At 38.0% G+C, this 23,633-nt stretch overlaps 1 protein-coding gene across 6 annotated transcripts in view; it reads right to left on the reverse strand.

Moving 5' to 3' along the window:
- IPP (intracisternal A particle-promoted polypeptide) overlaps positions 1–23,633 on the reverse strand; it is a 42,910-nt gene that overhangs the window by 17,462 nt on the left and 1,815 nt on the right. For 3 of the 6 annotated variants that reach the window (XM_040470064.1, XM_040470063.1, XM_040470067.1), the window contains exons 2-7: positions 21,370–21,711; positions 15,657–16,088; positions 9,071–9,226; positions 7,490–7,657; positions 1,216–1,353; positions 531–653 (exon numbers count right to left, since the gene is read on the reverse strand). In XM_040470064.1, the coding sequence (XP_040325998.1) occupies positions 531–653; positions 1,216–1,353; positions 7,490–7,657; positions 9,071–9,226; positions 15,657–16,088; positions 21,370–21,661 (1,309 nt within the window). In that variant the 5' untranslated portion in view covers positions 21,662–21,711. The remainder of the gene's footprint in view (positions 1–530; positions 654–1,215; positions 1,354–7,489; positions 7,658–9,070; positions 9,227–15,656; positions 16,089–21,369; positions 21,712–23,633) is intronic. The other 3 variants (XM_040470065.1, XM_040470066.1, XM_040470068.1) reach the window with 3 other exon arrangements.

The following is a 23,633-nucleotide window of genomic DNA, read 5'->3' on the forward strand; positions in this document are numbered from 1 at the left end:
AAGAATTTGGAGTGCTTACCAACTACTTCTCAGGATATAGTAGACAATTAAAATAATGTTTGTGTACCATTTTAATATGCAGTACAACATTTTTCAAATCTGTCATAGCATTATATTCTGTATGGATTGAATCACAATGTGCCCTGTGAGAAAACACTGAAAAAGCCAAAAGAGACAGTGAAGATCATTTTTTATATCCTCTTCCTACTTAGAAATACTAAGGACTGCATGGGAGAGAAAATGACAAAGATGAAGGTTCAAATGTTTATTTTGCTAGTTAGGTATTTGTGCGTATCTGTAATTTTTAATTCTAGTTTTGTTTATTTTGGAAAAAATGGTTATTTTGGCAATACAGAAATAAGGACCTAAGAGGTTAAAACATATAAAACATTTAAAAGCAAAACTTCAATACTGTTAGTGTCAACCATTCAATATTAACAGACATAAAATATACTCTTGTGAAAATAAAGCCTCAAGTTTCTTTTTTTCAAAAATATTTCTTCAGGAAAAAGTTTTTAGAAAGCAATTACCTTGCATTTCACAACACCCAAAGTAGTAGCGTGACATAGCCATGTTACCAACTACTTCCCATTTATTTTCATCAGGATCAAATCGTTCAATGGTGTTCCCTATCTCAGCTCCAACCCATCCACCTGTAACCAAATAGAAAATGTTATTTCTGGATAAAGGAGTCTTATTTATGAAAAACACCTTAGCAAACAACTTTATATTGTGAATGATTATCATATGGAGCAGATTTACATTGTGAATGATTAGCACATTATCAATGATTTGTCCAAGATCATATGAAAAGTTAGAATCTGACTATATGGATCTTAACTCTCTGCTTAGTTTTCATTAGACATTTAAAAAACAAAACAAAAACAAACCCATATTGCTTAAGAAATATGGTACTTTACAAAACTACCTCTTAAAACAACTTCTGCATATTCAGAATGGTTGCCCAAATTTAAAATGTGAAGATTTAAAATGCTCCACTGGACATCTATCTCATCTATACTTTATCCCCCTCTCCTTCTAAGAGCTCTATACTTGACAATATTCTCTACATAATTCAATTTTGAAAATAAAAATTTATAAAGCTGAAAAGGCATAAGTTTCTTATAGGAGGGAAGGAAAATTTCTAATGTAATCAGAATCTAAAAATTAAAATAATACTAGATATCCTTAAACTGAACTGGACAGCATAATTACCCAAAGCATAGATAGCCCCATAACACACACACACTCCCAAGCCACAGCGGGGGTGATTCATTGAAGCTACAGTTGTCCACTGTTTAGTAACCGGATCATAGCATTCAGTACAGTCAAAAATCATTGAATCCTTCTCACCTGAGTTCAATAAAAGAAACACATATCAGAAGGTTTAGTAATGCTAATAGCCTAGAACCATAATACAATACTCAGTAGTATTCATGTTATCAGAGATTCAACTATTGTCTGATTTTTTACTATTCATTAAAATTCATTTGCCCAGAAAAAAAATAAAAACAATAAAATTCATTTGCCTAGTGTTATTATAAATCAATAGCACTTTCATTTATTAAAGTCCACTTAATGAAACAAAGGCATAATTTCCCTATTATCTATTTCCAATTCTACCACCCAAATAATCCATGTAATTATTGAGTATGAAATTTATATTTTGACACTTCTATATTTTTTCATGCATTAGTTTGGATAGCTAGCTCTGGTACAATTTGAGTTTTAATGCAATCCTTATCTAGCAACAAACAGAAAATAAAATTTCTTCTTCTTTTTTTTTTTTTGTAATTTTTTTCAATGTTTGTTTATTTTTGAGAGGTGGAGACAGAGTGTGAGCAGGGGAGGGGCAGAGAGAGCGGGAGACACAGAATCTGAAGCAGGCTCCAAACTCTGAGCTGGCAGCACAGAGCCTGATGCGGGGCTCAAACTCACAAACCATGAAAGCATGACCCGAGCTGAAGTAAGACGCTTAACCGACTGAGCCACCCAGGTGCCCCAAAATTTCTAAAAAGATACCACTTAAAATAGAATTTTAAAAAATACTATACCTAGAATTAAATCTAATCAAAGATTGTACAATACATCTACAGATAAAATTTATACACTTCATTTAAATAGAGTTTTATTTTTTTAACATTATTTATTTTTGAGAGAGATAGTAAGAGCTCATGCGAGGTGAGGTGGGGCCGAGAGAGAAGAAGAGAGAATCCCAAGCAGCCTCCGTGCTGTCAGCACAGAGACCAATGTGAGGCTCAAACTCACGAACTGTGAGATCATGACCTGAGCCAAAATCAAGAGTCTGATGCTTAACCAACTGCACTAGGTGCCCCTAGATAAAATTTTAAATTAAGGAATACCTAAGTAAATGAAGAGATATCACATTCATGAATTAGAAGAGTCAACGTAAAGACGATTATCCCCAAACTGATTTGTAGATTTAATGTGATCCCAATTTGAAACACGTTTTCTTTTTTATTGTGCTAAAATACAAGTAACATAAAATTTACCATCTTAACCATTTTTAAGTGTAGAGTTCAGTAATGTGAAACACATTCACATTTTTGTGCAGTCATCACCACCATCCCCCTATAACTCTTTACATCTTGTAAAACTGAAACACTATCCTGATTTAAACAATAACTCCCTGGGGCGCTTGGGTGGCTCAGCAGGCTTAGTGGCCGACTTAGACCCAGGTCATGATTGCAAGGTCTGTGGGTTCAAGCCCCACATCAGGCTCTCTGCTGATAGTTTGAAGCCTGGAGCCTGCCTGGGATTCTGTGTCCCCCTCTCCCTTTGACCCTCCCCCACTCATGCTCTCTCTCTCTCTCTCTCAAAAATAAACATTAAAAAAAAGAAAAACAACTCCCCATTCTCCACTTCCCTAGCCCCAGGCACACCATTATACTTTCCATCTTTTATTATTTTGACTACTCTAAGTACCTCATATAAGTGGAATCATACATTATTTTTTAAAACAGAATTGACAAAAAAACAAACAGATTTGAGGAACTGATACTAAAATTTATATGGAAGTACAAAGGGCCTAGAATAGCCAAGCACTCCCACACGAGAATAATGAGAGAAACTGTCCTGTCAGATAAACTTATAAGACTTAAAATAGAGCTATAGTAATTAAGATAGGGATACACAGAAAGTCCAAACAGAATAGAAACAAAATTCTAGAAACAGATACACACATGTATGATTACTTGATATGTGAAAGAGTTTGCACTGCACAGCAGTGGGTAAACAAAAGACTTTTATGCTGGAATAATTGCTTATATATACAAGGGAAAAAATGAAACTGGTTGCCTACTCATACTGTCTATAAAAACTCAATTCCAGGTGGATTACAGATATACATGTAAATGACATAACTAAAAATTTAAGAAACAATAAAGGTATATATAAACTTATGACTTTGGAGTAGGGGAGGATTTCTCTACAAAGATACAAGAGAGGTGTGTCTGGGTGGCTCAGCTGGTTAACTCAACTTCGGCTCAGGTCATGATCTCACAGTTCATGAATTTAAGCCCCGCCGTGGGCTCTCTGCTGTCAGCATGGAGACTGCTTCAGATCCTCTGTCTCCCTCTCTCTCTGCACCTCCTCCCTCTCTCAAAAAATAAACATTTAAAAATAAAAAATACAAGAAACATTAACCATAAAGGGGAAAAAATAATAGAGTTGGAGTTGGCTACATTAAAATGAAAACCATCTGTTTATCAAAAGATATCATAAAGAAAAAAAGCTACCATAAGGAGAGTGAAAGATAAAGGAGTAGAGTAGCAAAAGGTATTTGCAGCACATATAACTTTAGGAGGGCCTAGAATCCTGAATGCTACAAAACTACTGTGCAGAAAAGAATCAGCACAGCAGGCCTGAGACTGCCCATCCTTAGAAAGTCCTGCTTGCCAGATTGACCCTTGACTGGAGCTGGGAACATGGCTCGTAAATAATTCTCTGCACTGATATGAAAATCTTTCTAAATAATAAGAACAGCTTTTTGCAGTGATAAAAATGTTTGGAATTAGACAGTGATAATGGTTGCACAACTTTGTGAATATGCTAAAAATCACTGAACTGTATACTTCAAATGGTGGATTTTATGGTATGTAAATTATATCTTAATTTTTACAAATAATATTTAGACTATTAAGCCAGATATGTACATATCTAGAATAAACCAAATATTCTGATTATCTCTGGGTGGCATGATTAGAGTATGTGTGATTTTTATTTTTTCATATGCTTCAATTTCAGCCAAATTTTCTTCCACAAACCTGAAGTGCTTTAATGATAAACATTACTTTAAAATTACATATTATGGGGGCGCTTGGGTGGCTCAGTCGGTTAAATGTCCAATTCTTGATTTCAGCTCAGGTCATAATCTCATGATTTCATGAGGTTGAGTCCCACATCAGGGCTCTGCACAGACAGTGCGGAGCCTTCTTGGGATTCTGTTTCCCTCTCTCTCTGCCCCTCCCTGCTCGCTTGGACTCTGTCTTTCTCAAAATAAATGAGTAAATAAAAACTTAAAAAAATTATATATTACAAAATATCTTAAGATGACAATGTTGATAGTATTAAAAAATTTTTTTAATGTTTATTTTTGAGAGAGAGAGACAGAGTATGAGTAGGGGAGGGGCAAAGACAGAGGGAGACACAGAATCTGAAGCAGGCTCCAGGCTCTGAGCTATCAGCACAGAGCCCCAAGCAGGGCTTGAACTTACCGACTGGGAGATCGTGACCTGAGCCGAAGCTGGTTGCTTAACAAACTGAGCCATCCAGGTGCCCCAGCAATGTTGTTAGCATTAATAATAGTAGGCCAAGTTGGGACACCTGGCTGACTCAAGTTGGTAGAACATGCGGCCCTTGATCTCAGAGTCGTGAGTTTAAGCCCCACATTGGGTGTGGAACCTACTTAAAAAAATAATAAACAAATAAATAAATAAGTAAAAAATAAATTAGTGAAGTCACAGCATTTTTGAAAGGTACCCATAAGTATTTCTGTGGAATCACAAGAAGGGACACAAATATATGCAAGTGTCACCTAGGACACTGTGACCCTCGGTTAAACAGAAGAGTTCATGCAATGAAACTATCCACAATCACCAAAATGTATATAAAAAGAGCTGTTAGAGTTCTAGTCAAAGATTACATGTAATAATGGTCTTTATGCTGACAGAAAGTTACTGCTTAAAACTTTTATTTCTTTGTCGGGATTTTTGGATCCACCATGGCATTTATTGACTTAATGAACTGTTTTTTTTTTTTTTTTTTTTTTTTTTTTTTTTTTAAAAGTTTTTTTTTTTTTGACAGAGAGAGACAGAGCATGAACGGGGGAGGGTCAGAGAGAGAGGGAGACACAGAATCGGAAACAGGCTCCAGGCTCTGAGCCATCAGCCCAGAGCCTGACGTGGGGCTCGAACTCACGGACCGCGAGATCGTGACCTGGCTGAAGTCGGACGCTTAACCGACTGCGCCACCCAGGCGCCCCTAATGAACTGTTTTTAAGGGACAATTGTGTTCCCTCCAAAAGACAAGTAAAAAATCAAATATTCTCTACATCTCTCTCATTTTATTTATTTTTATTTTTTAAACTTTTTTAAAAGTTTACTTATTTATTTTGAGAGAGAGAGCGTGTGCGTACATGAGCGGGGGGGGGGGGGAGAGAGAGAGAGAGAGAGAGAGAGAGAGAGAGAATCCTAAGCAGGCTCTGCACCATCAGCACAGAGTCAGACGTGGGGATTGAACTCACAAACTGTGAGATCATGACCTGAAGCTGGACACTTAACCAACTGAGCCACCCAGACACCCTGTATCTCTCTCATTTTAACTTGACAGTATCATAGTTTAAAATAACAAAATTTTCAATATACAACTTTTTGTGTTTTAGCCTAATCTGTAGAAATAAAGCATAAAGACTAGCTCTAAGGATTGGAGATGACCTACCTAGGCTTGTTGCTATAAAGACAAATTAGCCAGAAGTAAATATTGATCTAAAAGTGTTAGCATTTATTTCTCTTTAGATTCCTCCTCTGATGGGAAACAACATTTGCCTTCTTTAAAAAAATATTTATATATTTATTTGGAGAGTGAGAGCAGGGGAGAGGCAGAGAAAGAGGGAGAGAGAGAATCACAAGCAGGCTCTGTGCTGTCAGTGCAGAGCCTGAAGCAGGACTCGATCTCACAAACTGTGAGATCATTACCAGAGCTGGAATCAAGAGTTGGACACTTAACTGACTGAGCCATCCAGGCACCCCGAAACCTGTTTTATTTAATTTTATTAATCATTTTATAATTCATAATAATAGTTTTAGAAAACACAGTGATTTCAATCAAGACATATATCCCAATATCCAGATGACTTAGTTTTTATAAATCCCACTTCCAGGTAATTTGGTTAATTAAAAATTATTTGTATTAACTATAGAGAACAAACTGATGGTTACCAAATGGGAGGTGGGTGGGGGGATGGTTTAAATGGATGATGGGTATTCAGGAGGGCATTTGTTGTGATGGGCACTAAGTGTGGTATGTAAGGATTAAATCAATAAATCCTATACCAGAAACTAATATTACACTGTATGTTAACTAACTGGTATTTCACTAAAAACTTGAGGGACACCTGGGTGGTTCAGTCAGTTAAGCATCCAACTCTTGGTGTCAGCTCAGGTCATAATCTCACGGTTAGTGGGTTCAAGCCCCACTTCGGGTTCTCTGCTGAAAGCGTATATCCTGCTTGCAATTCTCTCTCTCTCTCTCTCTCTCTCTCTCTCTGTCCTCTACTACCCCCACCCTCTCTCTCTCAAAAATAAATAAATGTTTTATAAATAAATAAATAAATAGAAATTTAAAAAGACCAATCTAAAAAAAAAGAGATTTGTAATGCAGCTTCCAATATACGAAATTAAATTTCAAAATTAAAACAATTTTTATCACAAACACTGACCTAAATTTTGGTGCCACATTTTATTTTATTTATTTATTTTTTTTATTTAAAAAAAATTTTTTTTTAACATTTATTTATTTTTGAGACAGAGAGAGACAGAGCATGAACAGGGGAAGGGCAGAGAGAGAGGGAGACACAGAATCTGAAGCAGGCTCCAGGCTCTGAGCTGTCAGCACAGAGCCCGACGTGGGGCTCGAACTCACAGACCGTGAGATCATGACCTGAGCCAAAGTTGGCCGCTTAACCGACTGAGCCACCTAGGTGCCCCTGGTGCCACATTTTATAAACAACTTTTCATTAAAACCAAACTAAATATTCTGCCTCGTGATAAATCACAGTATCCCTCTGGTCTGAAACATGCAATATCTTGTGTTTCCTTTTTCTTTCTTCCATTCATTTATTCATTAAATATTTATGGAACACAATCATATCTATGTATACCCCATAGTACCTAACAATATACATAAGGCATATATACAGCCAACTTATGGCTAGAGACTAATAACAGAAAGAAGACATTTTCATTATTACCTCCAATAGCGTAAACCATCCCTCCCAGAACTGCTACTCCCAGCCCACATCGAGCCTGATGAAGTGAAGACACAGTGGTCCAGTACTGGCTAAAGGTGTCAAAACGTTCTACACAGCTGAGGGCTCTGCTATCACTCCAACGACCCCCCTGCAACCGAGTATATCCACCTGAACGAAGGAAAGGAGATACAAAGCAAATCCTTTATTTAAATATGCAAATGACAGACATTAAGTAATTAACTATTTCATAGCAAGGAATAAGTGCTTTAAAGCCTGCCATATATACATATTTTATTCTTAAATGCACCAAGTCCTGAAAGATTATGGCTTAAATGCAATGAAGTCAACTACGGTGTTCTACCACCTGGTTTTGGTTCTAATAGAATGTTAGATAAAACATAAAAGGAGCTGGTTATCTGTCTAGTTAGGAATTTTCATCATGACTTCTATTAACATTTTTTTCAATTAAAAATAGTGAGTTGAGTGGTGCCTGGGTGGCTCAGTCAAACAACTGACTCTTGATTTTGGTTCAGGTCACAATCTCACAGTTCATGAGTCTGAGCCCCACATCAGGCTCCGCACACTGACAGTGTGGAACCTGCTTGGGATTCTCTCTCTCCCTCTTTCTCTGCCCTGCTTTCTCTCTCTCTCTCAAAATAAATACACTTAAAAAAAAGTGAGTTGAGGGACGCCTGGATGGCTCAGTCGGTTGAGCGTCCGACTTCAGCTCAGGTCATGATCTCACAGTCTGTGGGTTTGAGCCCCGCGTTGGGCTCTGAGCTGAGGCTCAGAGCCTGTGCTCAGAGCCTGGAGCCTGCTTCGGATTCTGTGTCTCCCTCTCTCTCTGACACTCCCCCATTCATGCTCTGTCTCTCTCTGTCTCAAAAAGAAATAAACATTAAAAAAATTAAAAAAAAAAAAGTGAGTTGAAACCCTTGTTTAACTACACATCCCATCAGTAAAAAATCTTTAGCATACATTCAAAAATTATGTATTTATATATTATAGCATATATGATATTATACATCTAATTACATACAAATTATAAATCATATTACAAAGTGAATATAAAATATTATGTATATAAATCTGGACAATCTGTCTCTATATGTCACATATTAATAAGGTTTAATGCTTTTTAAAATAAAAAAGAGGTTTTAATATGTTCATCTGATACTGTGAATTATCCTGTATACTCACACTTTAGAGACCACTGGTTCCTATAATCCCTAATCATCTAAAATACCATGAAGAGTCAAAAATTTTGAAATTTTCCTTATTTTTCACTAGAATTCACATTTTTAACTTTAAAGTAGTATTTCTTAAGTCAGTTATTTGACAATAATTGAGCAATCCAAGAACCCAACAATTGAGATCACAGAATAATAGATGTCAAATGAGCAGCTATTTATTCTTAGGTGTATCCACTATACTACACAATTTCTTAATCTGTAGTCTGTATGTGAAATTAAATATGCCTATTTGATACTCCTGCATATTCTGATGTGTAAAATAACAAAATACTGAAAGATTTTAATCCTAAAGAGAGATTATTTGTATCACCTTTTTAAAGGTTCTCACCTACTGCATACAGGTACTTTCTTGCTTTCTTCCGAGGTCGAACCTTAGATGTCTGCAGAAAATTACAAAATTTGTTCTCTTTGGAAGATTTGCACACCTCACAGTACTCTTTCAAAAGTGTTTGCAACGCAACACGAAGATTGAAATCAGACACTCCTAAAGCAAGTTTAACAAGATAATGTTTCAATCAACTTTTAAATAATATTCAAAAAACGTGTTCTTATAAAGATAAAATACAAATACCAAAAAATAAAAACTCATCATCAAGCAATGGTGCTTGTTTCCTACAATACAAATTTTATTTTTCTCATTATTACTAAAGAATATACTTTCCCTAAATCAGATTGTTTTTAACAATATGCTTCATTATATCTAGTTTGAAAACACATGCATTAGGATTTCCAAAGATGGCAAAGTGAAACAGGATCACAATTATCCAACAAAATGGAAAAATAAAATAGCCCAATACCTACATTTACAACTTAAAAACAAAAAGATATAAAATTATGTCATATACTTTTAAAAATGATAGTCAAAGCAAGAAACAAAAGATTCTAGTGGAACGAGGTCCATCTCCTCAAAAAGACTTTGAGCATGATTGGGTAGATTGTTCCTGCACAAGGATCCTTAGCTGAGGTGAAGTGGGGATAAAAGTCAACCTGTGTCCCACTTGGCAAGCTCTAAGATCTTGCCCTGTGAAAGGGCACTATTTTCTAATTTGCACAAAGGCACCAAATATGCCAGCAAGGGACTATCTCCAAGCCTTGAAGCCTAGAAGCAATATTGAGGAAACAAGGTCAACCAAGGAAATCTTGAGAATTCTCACTAAAGCCTAATAATTTGGAAAGGTAGAATGAGCAGGTATAAAGCAGAACTGAGAAGTCAAAGAAAAAACATTAAAAGAAATCCTTTGGGGGGCACCTGGGTGGATCAGTTGGTTAAGCCTCTGACTTTGGCTCAGGTCATGATCTTTTGGGCACTGGGCTCTGTGCTGACAGCTGAGAGCCTGGAGCCTGCTTTGGATTCTGTGTCTCCTTCTCTCTATGCCCCTCCCCCATTCGTGCTCTGTCTGTCTCTCTCAAAAATAAATAATAAAACATTAAAAAAAAAAAAAAAAGAAAAGAAATCCTTTGGGCACCTGGGTGGCTTGGTCTGTTGAGCATCCAACTTGGGCTCAGGTCATGATCTCATAGTTCATAAATTCAAGCCCCTCATTGGGCTCTCTGCTGTCAGCACAGAGCCCTCTTTGGATGCTATGCCCCCCTCTCTCTCTGCATATCCGTAGCTCACATTCTCTCTCTCTCAAAAATTAATAATAAAATGTTAAAAAAAAAAAAAAAGAAATCCTTTATAGGGCCATCAGTAAATGTAGAATCACCAGAGCTTGCCATCTAACAGAGCACAGTACCAGCTAAAGTCCACACTAGTAAGACACATCCTTACATGGGTTAAGTAAGCCCTGACACAAGATCAATAATTGGATTTGAGAGAGAGCTCAGAGCCCAGGTCCTTAAGCAAATATCTAAGCCTTACCAGATCTCTGTTCTTCTACCACCATCATACCTTTGGTTAGAAAGAAGTGGCCAAAATACAACACAGTCCTCAAATTTTAGATGTAAGAAACAAAGTAGTTACATTAGTAGGCAAAAAAGGTGTCAAGGAGAATTAACTCTTACATTATCAGAGCTAAACTGGTTTAAACAAAGTTTCTCATGTTATGCATAGATCTCATGTTGAGCAATAGATCAAGAAATAACAATTCAACTATTAAAATATATCCCAGGAGGGGCGCCTGGGTGGCTCAGTCTGTTAAGCATCCAACTTCGGCTCAAGTCATGATCTCGTGGTTTGTGAGTTGGAGCCCTGCATCAGGCTCTGTGCTGACAGCTCACAGCCTGGAGCCTGCCTTGGATTCTGGGTCTCCCTCTCTCTCTGCCCCTACCCTGCTTGTACTCTGTCTCTCTCTCTCTCTCACTCTCTCTCAAAAAGAAATAAACATTATATTAAAAAATAAAATAAAAATTAAAAACTAAATAAATAAAATATATCCCAGGAGAAAGAAAAGAAGGAGATTGAAGAATTCAGTCTGGAAGAAAACATTAGCCAAAAACAGAAACAGACTTGCCATAAATGCTTCATAGGATAGAATTACTTAAGAATATAGATCCTATTGGGGTGCCTGGGTGGCTACGCATCTGGTTGGTTAAGCATCTGACTCTTCACTTTGGCTCAGGTTATAATCCCACAGTTCGTGGGATCAAGCCCTGCCTCAGGCTCTGCACTGACAGTGCGGAGCCTGCTTGGGATTCTCTCTCTCACCCTCTCTCTGCCCCTCCCCCACGTGCATACTGTCTCTCTGTCTCTCTGTCTCTCTCTCAAAATATGTAAGTAAACATTTAAAAAAATATAGAGACCCTATTTAAAAAAAAAAAAAGCTTGGGGTACCTGGGTGGCTCAGTTGGTTGAGAATCCAGCCTTTTTTTTTTTTAATGTATTTATTTATGTATTTATGTATTTATGTATTTATTTATTAACATTTATTTATTTTTGAGACAGAGAGAGACACAGCATGAATGGGGGGAGGGTCAGAGAGAGAGGGAGACACAGAATCAGAAGCAGGCTCCAGGCTCTGAGCTGTCAGCACAGAGCCCGACACGGGGCTCAAACTCACAGACTGCGAGATCACGACCTGAGCCGAAGTTGGACGCTTAACCGACTGAGCCACCCAGGCGCCCCTGTTTTTATTTATTTTTGAGAGAAAGCATGACAGTGCGAGCAGGGGAGGGACAGACAGAGAGGGACACACAGAATCCAAGTCAGGCCCCAGGCTCTGGGCTGTCAGCAAAGAGCCCGACAAGGGGCTCAAACTCACAAACCATGAGATCATGACCTGAGCAGAAGTCAGACACTTAACTGACTGAGCCACACAGGTGCCCCAAAAGAACTTCATTCTTTCTTTACTTTTTTTTTTTTTTTTAAAGTAGAGAGCTAGAGAGAGAGAGAAAGAGAGAATCCCACCCAGGCTCTGCACTCTCAGCGTTGAGCCCGATGCAGGGCTTGAACCCATGAACTGGGGGATCATGACCTGAGCTGAAACTAAGATTGGATGCTTAACTGACTGAGCCACCCAAGCGCCCCCCTCTCTTTTTTAAATATTTGAGAGAGAGCGAGCAGGGGAAAGCTTTTGCCCTATTCCTAAATTCTCATGATTCCACAGAAATGTGTCTGGATAATTTCTCTTTTCTTTTTTAGCATTTAAATACAGTCAGTCTTCATTATTTGTGGACTCCTTATTTGGGAATACATGTACTCACTAAAATGCATTTGTAACCTAAATTAAAACTCACAGAGCTTTCCTAGTCATTCACAGATATGCCACAGAGTGGCAAAAAGTATGAATCACCTGACATGCATGTTTCCAGGTGAGAACTGAAAAAGGTGATGCTTTGCCTCTTATTTCAGCTCTCATACTATAAACAAATGTCCTTTTCACAGTCTCTTTGGTGCCATGCTTTTCACATTTTTGTGCTTTGTTGACTTCATTGTTAAAAATGACCCCACACCTACTTTTGAAGTGCTGTCTAGTGTTCCTAATTGCAGGAAGCCTGTGATATACCTTATGGAATTAATACATGTATTGGATAGGTTTCATTCAGGCATGAGTTATAGTGCTGTTGGCTATGAGTTCAACATTAATGAATCAAGTATATAAATTAAATAAGGTGCTTCTGATAGACACACACATAAAACAAGGTTATGTATTGATCATCTGGCAAAAATATTGTGACCAGAGTAAGAACTTACCCAGTATTTCCCCTAGGAACAATGTTTCAGTATTTGCCAATTCAAAGTTTGTGGCAACTTTACAGAGCATAATGACTGTGAATAATGAGAACTGATTGAGTAATATATGTGTCTTAATAAAAGATAACATTCAGAAAAACCTACAAAATTCTGTTAACACTGTTAAGAGTAGAAAAAAAACTAAAAATCCACATTAAGTATAATTTTTTTCTTTTTTTTAAGTTTACTTATTTATTTTGAGAGAGCACAAATGGGGAGGGGTAGAGAGAGGGAGAGGGAGAGAGAATCCCAAGCAGGTTCCTCTGCACTGTCAGTGGGGAGTCTGATGCAGGGCTCAAATTCATGAGCCTTGAGATTATGACCTGAGCTGAAATCAAGTCACAAGCCTAACCGACTGAGCCAGACGGGCACCCCCATATTAAATATAATTTTTTCACAGAATTATACCTTTAATGCTAGTGGTGTATTTAATTCATAAGAAGCTCATTTGCAGGGCGCCTGGGTGGCTCAGTCAGTGGAGCATCCAACTTGCACTCAGGTCATGATCTTGCAGTTCATAAGTTCAAGCCCTGCATCAGGCTCTGTGCTGACAGCTCAAAGCCTGGAGCCTGCTTCAGATTCTGTGTCTCCCTCTCTCTGCCCCTTCCCTGCTCAGGCTCTGTCTCTCCGTGTCTCTCAAAAATGAATAAATGTTAAAAAAATTAAAAAAAAAAAAAAGCTCATTTGTAACTCAGTCATATCCTAAAGTTTCAATGCACAATAAGGGTAAGAGCTTCAAATCTTAAAACCAGGTCTAAGGTAGGTGTTTTTTTTTTTTTTTTTTAATTAACTTTTTTTTTTTTTAATTTACATCCAAATTAGTTAGCATATAGTGCAACAATGATTTCAGGAGTAGATTCCTTAATGTCCCTTACTCATTTAGCCCATCCCCCCCTCCCACAACCCCTCCAGTAACCCTCAGTTTGTTCTCCATATTTATATATCTCTTCTGTTTTGTCCCCCTCCCTGCTTTTATATTATTTTTGCTTCCCTTTCCTATGTTCATCTGTTTTGTCTCTTAAAGTCCTCATAGGAGTGAAGTCATATGATTTTTGTCTTTCTCTGACTGACTAATTTCACTTAGGATAATACCCTCCAGTTCTATCCACGTAGTTGCAAATGACAAGATTTCATTCTTTTTGATTGCCAAGTAATACTCCATTGTATAAACATACCACCTCTTTATCCATTCATCCATCGATGGACATTTGGGCTCTTTCCATACTTTGGCTATTGTTCATAGTGCTGCTATAAACATGGAGGTGCATGTGTACCTTTGAAACAGCACACCTGTATCCCTTGGATAAATGCCTAGTAGTGCAATTGCTGGGTCATAGGGTAGTTCTATTTTTAGTTTTTTGAGGAACCTCCATACTGTTTTCCAGAGTGGCTGCACCAGCTTGTATTCCGAAGGTCTAAGGTAGTTTTTAAAAATAAATTTAGGATGCCTGGGTGGCTCAGGTCACGGTTTTTGAGTTTGAGTCCTACATTAGGCTCTCCACTCTCAGTGCCAAGTCCGCTTTGGATCCTCTGTCTCCTTCTCTGCCTCTCCCCCACTTGTACTCTTTCAAAAATAAACAAACATTAATAAATAAATAAATAATAAATAAATAAATAAATAAATAAATAAATTTAAATATGAGGTGCCTGGCTGGTTCAGTCAGTGGGCAGGTAACTTTTAATACTAAGGTTGTGGGCTCAAGCTCCACATTGGGTGTAGAGAGTACTTAAAAATAAAATCTTAATTAATGAATAATTTAAATACATATTATCATTCTTCTAATATAACAATTTAAACTATTTTATACTATGATGAAAAGTATTTTCAAAGTTTCATACCTAAAGATAATTCAAAGGCTACTTAGAAGCTATGATACTGTATCAATATAAAATTCATTTTTATTATTTTTTTAAATGTTTATTTATTTACTTAGAGAGAGAGAGAGAGCATAAGCAGGGGAGGGGTAGAGAATGGGAGACAGAATCCCAAGCAGGTTCCACAGGGAGCCCAACTCAGGGCTCAATCCCACAAACCATGAGCTCACGACCTGAACCAAAATCAAGAGTCAGACAATTAACTGACTGAGCCACCCAGGAGTGAATATAAAATTAATTTTATTTATTTATTTTTTTTTTCAACGTTTATTTATTTTTGGGACAGAGAGAGACAGAGCATGAACGGGGGAGGGGCAGAGAGAGAGGGAAACACAGAATCGGAAACAGGCTCCAGGCTCTGAGCCATCAGCCCAGAGCCTGACGCGGGGCTCGAACTCACGGACCGTGAGATCGTGACCTGGCTGAAGTCGGACGCTTAACCGACTGCGCCACCCAGGCGCCCCTAAAATTAATTTTATAAAGAGAAGACTTACAGGATTTATTGAGTTTGGGTTTTGTTTTTAGCATATGCATTCTCCTCAAATGACAGGTTTTGCTGAATTTATCTTACACTGAAATATAATCAGTATTACCAAAAACAGCAGTGGTATTTTAGCTCTGTCACTGATTTTATTTATACCTCTAATCTCCCTTAGTATTTAATCTCAAGAAAGGTATGTAAAGGTTTGATTAAAATAATGGCTACAAATACTGAATACCACTATCCACAAAACACAAAAGTTGTATCTTGCATATAGTAATCATTCAATAAATGTCTGCTATTGGACTGAAAAATGAAAACATTATCACATTTCAACAGAAAAAGCCACTGGATATTGACTCATTTGACAAGCAACAAAAAAATTACCTTCAATATACTTTAAAAGCCTCTGAGGAGGTAATAAAGGGAATCGAATTGGTTCTAGCACTTCCACCACATATTTTCTTCTTTTTCCCAGATCCTTCAGAATCCATTGCATTGCAGCTAAGAAGACCTGATATTCATCCTCAATACTAAGCTCTTCGCTTCGCAAAATTTTGATCAGTTGATCTTTTGTAAGTGCCAGGAACTCTTCCCCACTATGAACCTCCAAGAAATGGACATGAATGTAGTTTTCTGTGAATTCCAAAAGATCATGGCAGGCAATTTGCTCAGAGAACTGAAAGATCCCAATGCAGTTCAGTGGATCAATTTGTCCTTTCAGAAATTCACAGCAAAGATTAACAACTTCAGTCAACTGTAGCATGTCTGCTGCAACAATCAACTCCTGGACATTATTCACGCCTATGTTCACTATACCTAGGGAAGTAGGGAGACAAATTAACCAAAAAATAAAACAAACATTTGACTTATGGTCAAAAAGCATTATTTATTTAATATAATTTAATATATTAACTGATAGCTTAGTGTTTGCAGAGTTGATAGATGCTAAATAAAAAGCAACAGGGTGGTTGGTTAAGCATCTGACAGTCAGTTGGTTAAGCATCTGACTTCAGCTCAGATCATGGTCTCATAGCAGTTCAGAGCCTGGAGCCTGCTTCGGATTCTGTACCTCCCTCTCTCTCTGCCCCTTCCCTGCTCGCACTCTTTCTCACTCTCAATCTCTCTCTCTCTCTCAAAAATAAATAAACCTTAAAAATAAACTTTTTAAAATAATTTTAAAAAAAAGCAACAAAGGATTTGTGGGAAGAGCAGAAAACTAAATGATGATAATTAACATTTATGGAACACTTACAATGGATAGACACATTAATTGTTTTAGACATTCATTTAACTGTCACCACAACCCCATATAATAGATATTATTTTTTTCTTTTTCTATCAAAACAGAATCAAAAACTTTAAATAATTTGTCACCAAGTCACATGATCAAGTGATTGGGGTAAGGATTGCTATCAAAGTCCATGCTTTTAACATAAGGCTGTTTAACATAATGCATCTAACATTTACTAAGGCACTGAGGTGAGTAATGCAGGGTCTCCATCTTCAATTATGATAAAGTGCCATACAAACATTAATTTTTAATACTAGGTATAATCAGGAGTCTATACCATATGAGAAGTTTTAAATACTTAACATTTAGTAACTATGTATACCACTCTCTTTCTAGATGGCTTCACTTTCATATATTTACATATGTGACTTTGAGAGAATACCAAATAGTCAATTCTATTTAGAAGGGGAAAAAAAAGGGGCGCCTGGGTGGCGCAGTCGGTTAAGCGTCCGACTTCAGCCAGGTCACGATCTCGCGGTCCGTGGGTTCGAGCTCCGCGTCAGGCTCTGGGCTGATGGCTCGGAGCCTGGAGCCTGTTTCCAATTCTGTGTCTCCCTCTCTCTCTGCCCCTCCCCCGTTCATGCTCTGTCTCTCTCTGTCCCAAAAATAAATAAACGTTGAAAAAAAAAATTAGAAGGGGGAAAAAAAAAACACTAATTCTCCTACCTGATAAGGATAAACTCTCAATTCAATCTTATACTTGCCCTTCATCCCCTTTATGATATTCACTCCACTAAACTATTTATCTAAAGTTTGTATTCCCAATAAGATTTATAAAGTCTGTTGGGGGGAAGGTTTGTCCCTTCTGTATTCTCAATGCCTAGCATCCACAGGTGTTCAAAAAATTTGTCTTAAATAAATGAATGGCCAAAGAGATTATGGTAAGAGGAAGAATATGGCTTGTTGAATGCAAACGGGGATTTCTGAAAGTATAAGAAATGGAATCCACCATGGGAGCAAATGGTAGTGGCTGCAGAGAAAATGGAGGTAAGACTTAGTTGAACGAAATGAGAATTCACTACAAATTTGGACAAGGTAAGATTATGGGTTGTGATCTATGAAGACTGAATGACTGTTACTGGATAAAGCCTAGAGTTACTTGAGAGCAATACAAAGAATGCCCTATAACTTAATAAGGCTTTATAGCTTACAAAAAGCACTTTTACATTTATTAAAATTTATCTCATTTAACCTTCACATGAATTATGAAATGCTATCCCCACTTAACAGCTAAGGAAAATGAGGTTCTCACAAGCTGATTTCAAATTTGTAAGTACCTAACTGCACTATCTATAAAGCTCTGTGAAGGCAGAGGCTCTGCCTATCTGGTGTACTATCATATCCCAAGTGCTTAGCTCACGAAAAGTATTCATGTGGAGCGCCTGGCTGGTTCAGTCAGTAGAGCATACAACTCTTGATCTCAGGGGTTGTGAGTTCAAGCTCCACAATGGGCATAGAGCTTACCTTTAAAAAAGTATTCATAAATATCTGTTGAAAGAATGAATGATTGACTAAAGAAATGGAAATGCCTTGTATCAAATAGCTAATTAGTGACAGAACTAGATCACAAACCCAGGTTATTTGATTTTAAGTGAAGTATATAAAAATCTAATGTGAGAAAAAACTGTTAAGATCTGTTAGAACTGGGAATGGTTAATAAAGAATGTATAGATAGGGGCGCCTGGGTGGCTCAGTCGGTTGAGCATCCGACTTCTGCTCAGATCATGATCTCACGGTTTGTGGGTTCAAGCCCCGCGTCAGGCTCTGTGCTGACAGCTCAGAGCTTCAGATATTCAGATACTGTGTCTCCCTCTCTCTCTCCCCTGATCACACTCTGTCTCTCTCTCAAAAATAAATAAGGATTAAAAAAAAAAAAAAGAAGAATGTATAGATAAATCCAAAGGAGAGATCAATAGAATAACAGGTTTTGCTGTGCCCACATCCCCCCAAAAGGAAATGCTATTGCAGTGAAAGAACATGTTTTTTAAGAACAAATTATATCAAAGACTGCAAAGTTCTCTGTCCAATAAATACTCAATATCCATTTTCTTTTCATCCTTTACTAAGAGAACCTTGATTTTGCTGTGGGTGGTAATTGTGCTCTGCTGCAAATTACATTTCTTAGTCTCCCTTACAGATAGGGATGAGTTATTTACTATTTGGCCAATGGGATATATGCAGCAGTTACTGGGTAGGGCTAACAGAAAAAGTTAAAAAGAGCATGGACTTAGCTAGCAGGCCCTTCTGCCTTTTCCCCTTCCTCCTTCCACTGGCTGGAGTTCAGCGATACGAGATTAGAAGCTACAAGCCATAGATGGTAGAGCGAAATGTTGGGAAAATAATAGGATGCTAATGACATCATGAAACCACCCTACCATCCTTGGAATGCCTACTATGAATTCACTTTTGTGGAAAAATAAATTTCTATCTTGTTAAGCCACTTTATATCTTCTACTAGTAGCCAAATGCTATTCTTAACTATTTTAACCTTAAATTTCAGTATTCTAGAATGTTGTTTCTCCCAAATATGCTCAGTACTATTTATTTCTCTGGGTTTTGCTACTTTTTTTTTTTTAAATTTTTTTCAACATTTATTTTTTGGGACAGAGAGAGACAGAGCATGAACGGGGGAGGGGCAGAGAGAGAGGGAGACACAGAATCGGAAACAGGCTCCAGGCTCTGAGCCGTCAGCTCAGAGCCCGACGCGGGGCTCGAACTCACGGATCGCGAGATCGTGACCTGGATGAAGTCGGACGCTTAACCGACTGCGCCACCCAGGCGCCCCATGCTACTTTTTTTTTTTAATGTTTTATTTATTCTTGAGAGAGACAGAGCATGAGCGAGGGAGGGGCAGAGAGAGAGAGTGGGACACAGAATCCAAAGCAGGCTCCAGACTCCAAGCTGTCAGTACAGAGCCTGACGCGGGGCTCGAACCCACAAGTGGTGAGATCATGACCTGAGCCAAAGTCAGATGTTCAACCGACTGAGCCACCCAGGCGCCCCTGGGTTTTACAACTTTTTATCTATTTGATGGAAGTGCTAATCACCAACAATATGATGATAGTACCGGGAACATTGTCTTTCAATAAGTATCTCTTGTTGCTACCCTTAAACAGAGGCAGAATAGACACTTTGCAGTATTGCTTCTGTTTTTATGTAGTTCACTAATTCCATCAGATTAATCTGTGTTAATTTACATTTTGGAAATAAAAGAAGCAGGGGCATTTATGAAACAGTTTTCAGCTCACACAAATCATTTAGAAAAGGTAAAAAAAAAATCCTTCAACGCTAATTTGTACATTAGCCAATAGACAGGGCTGCATTAAAGATAGTAATTTTTAGGGGCGCCTGGGTGGCTCAGTCGGTTGAGCGTCCGACTTCAGCTCAGGTCCTGATCTCGCGGTCTGTGAGTTGGAGCCCCACGTTGGGCTCTGTGCTGACAGCTGGGAGCCTGGAGCCTGCTTCACATTCTGTGTCTCCCTCTCTCTCTGCCTCTCCCTCACTCATGCGGTCTCTCTCTGTCTCAGAAATAAACATTAAAAAAAATTTTTTTTAAAAGATAGTTTTTAAAATCTCCAATTTAAGAGTTATTTTCTGATATCTTCCAAAAAGCAATATGAAGAACACAAAGAAATGACCTTTTGTCATTTTCCAGGCTTAAATACCATGCGTTAAATAAACAATATTTTATCAGATCACATAATTATCTCCCATCAAGTAGTTCTTTAAGCATGATGACCAAACACAGTCTTTATTTTCAAACATGTTTTCTAATTATAAAATATATATTCACCACAGAAAAAAACCTTAAGGCATAAAAGTATAAAAATGAAAATGACACATTTTCCCACAGACATACACTGTATTAACACTTTAGTGCATTTCTTTTTAATCTTTTTCCCATGTATATTTATGTTACCTATCATATAAAACTTAAACTTCATAGATTTTGTGTGCATTTTCTAATGTCATTAAAACTCTTCAAAAACATTTTAAAGGGGCGCCTGGGTGGCGCAGTCGGTTAAGCGTCCGACTTCAGCCAGGTCATAATCTCGCGGTCCGTGAGTTCGAGCCCCGCGTCGGGCTCTGGGCTGACGGCTCAGAGCCTGGAGCCTGTTTCCGATTCTGTATCTCCCTCTCTCTCCCCCCCCCCCCCGTTCATGCTCTGTCTCTCTCTGTCCCAAAAATAAATAAATGTTGAAAAAAAATTAAAAAAAAAAACATTTTAAAAATAAAAGTTTTAAATAAAATGTATACATGCTGATTGTAAATCAGAAAAAAAACAGAAGAAGAGGGGAAAATAAGGATCATCCATATTCCATCATCCAGAGATAAATACTTATCAACACTCTGGTCTTTTTCCTGTGCGTAAATACAAATAATTTTTTCCTTTATAAAACTAGAGAAGTATTTATATCCAATTTTTTTTTCATTTTATATATTGTAAACACTCTTCCATAATATAATTGAAAAATCTAAAAAATATTCCATGATATATACATGTGCCATGATTTATTTAATCATATATCCTGAGGGACAATTAGATTGTATTCAATTATATATTATTGTAAATAATGCTACAATAAACATCCTGGTACGTAAACATTTGCCTGCAGCACTAATTGATTACTTATGATTCCTAGAAAAGGAATACTGGGTCAAAAGATAGAAACCTTTCAAACACTGATGATAGTGTATTGTTAAATTAGTTTCCATATAAATTGTATCAACTTATTTATATTCCCATTGCAATACCTGAGTGATTACACCACTCTTCACTCAAAGCTAAAGGCTCACTTGACATACCTGTATATATGAAATCTAGAAGTATTTGAAAGATTCCAGCTTCAATTCCTAGAATCTGTACAACATCTTTTGAGGACTCTTTCATTCCTCCAGTAAACAAAGCTGCAAAGTAAGGGCTACTGGCAGCCAACACCAGCCGATGAACTTTAAAAGTTTCCTTCCCAACTTGCAGCTGCACATCACAGAAATGCTCTCCATTCCTCATTTTATTGATCTGGGCCAAGATGAGTTGGGCATGTTTATCCGATGAAAAAGGACTATCACCAGCCTTGGGACAGTCCTCATTAGCCATGATGATGACAGATTAATTAAAAGAACTGTTGCCCATAATCTGGTCCTATCCTGAAAAACAAAATAGGAGACCAGACAACGTATTTTGTGCTTAACATGTCTTCTATTCATACACATATCAAACATTGACCATGTTCAAGAAGCTTATAATCTAGTTAGGGACATAAAACGCACATGTGGGGCGCCTGGGTGGCGCAGTCGGTTAAGCGTCCGACTTCAGCCAGGTCATGATCTCGTGGTCCGGGAGTTCGAGCCCCGCGTCAGGCTCTGGGCTGATGGCTCGGAGCCTGGAGCCTGTTTCCGATTCTGTGTCTCCCTCTCTCTCTGCCCCTCCCCCCGTTCATGCTCTGTCTCTCTCTGTCCCACAAATAAATAAACGTTGAAAAAAAATTAAAAAAAAAAAACACACACATGAAACAAGGACTAAACTATGTGATACTTTCTTAATAGGGTTTCAAAGAAGGGAATAAGTAATGGGGCCTAAAATAATTGGAGGACGCTTTAGAGCAGAAATAGGACCTGAGAGGGGTGCCTCGGTGGCTCAGTCAGGTAAGCGTCCGACTTTGACACAGGTCATGATCTCATGGTCCGTGGGTTCAAGACCTGCATTGGGCTCTGTGCTGACAGCTCAGAGCCTGGACACTGCTTTGGATTCTGCGTCTCCCTCTCTCTTTGCCCCTCCTCCACTAACACTCTGTCTCTCAAAAATAAATAAACGTTAAAAAAAAAAAAAAAAGAAAGAAATGGGACCGGAACGATAAAGATTAACATATGAAGAGAGGAAATAAGCCCTTCTGGGTGAAGTAAAGAAAATAAGGCACAAAGACATAAGTTTTTGTATACTGTAGTAAGGGAAGAACATACTCTAGTCAGAACAAATTTTCAAAAACCAATTGTGGGAGTGCCTCAGTTGGTTGAGCAACCGATTTCGCTGCTGTCATCGCCAAGTCCTCTTTGGATCCTCTGGCTACCTCTCTCTGCCCCTCCCCTGCTCATGCTCTAGCTCTCAAAAAATAAACACTAAAAAAAAAAAAAAGTGATCAGGCCAACTGTTTACTTATAATCCTTCAATTTACACATTTCTCTGAGCACACAAAGCCCTTAAAATCTCACCTCTACCTGTCCAGTCCTATTTCCCATACTCCTATTTGAACTTAATACCCCAACAAAACCTAACAATTTGCAGTTCTCTATAAGTGTCTCTTTCAAGGCATCCTTCCTCACCTTTTCCTTTTGGATCTTTGCTATAATTCAAGACTCTGTTCAAACATAATTTCCTGCAGAACCATCCCTGTTCCTCTCTCCTCTGGATTTGGTGCTCACCCTAAGCTTACCTATTTTACAGCCTATATCACACTTTACCTTGTCAGATACTACCACCTTACTCCCTATAGATACATATGTTCTCTGAAAGCTCCCTGAAAGACAGTCCCTTAAAGGAACAGACTATCTTTCATAGCAGTAGCGCCAGTATCTAACATACATGAGGTTTTCAACTGTTTATGAAATGAATGAATACAATGAGAAATAACAATAGCTTAGGTTGTTTTTGTTTAACTATGATAATTATTCCACACATTCTGCCAATTGTAATTCTCACAATAATTAAGAGTCTAGAAGAAAAGATACTTTTATTTGAGGGGTGCCTGAGTGGCTGAGTCAGTTGGGCATCCGACTTCAGCTCAGGTCATGGTCTCACCACTCATGAATTCAAGCCCTGCATCAGGCTCTGTGCTGACAGCTCAGAGCCTGGAGCCTGCTTCAGATTGTGTCTCCCTCTCTCTCTCTCTCAAAAATAAACATTAAAAAAAAATTAAAAAAAATAAGATACTGTTATTTGAAGTGAGAGATAAAGGGGCACCTGGGTGGCTTAGTTGGTTGGGCATCTGACATTGGCTCAGGCCATGATCTCACAGCATGAGTTCGGGCCTGGCGTTGGGCTCTGTGCTGACAGCTCGAAGCATGGAGCCTGC

This window comes from Herpailurus yagouaroundi, unplaced genomic scaffold, assembly GCF_014898765.1.
Source record: "Herpailurus yagouaroundi ecotype Mexico unplaced genomic scaffold, PumYag 77, whole genome shotgun sequence".
Lineage (NCBI taxonomy): Eukaryota > Metazoa > Chordata > Mammalia > Carnivora > Felidae > Herpailurus > Herpailurus yagouaroundi.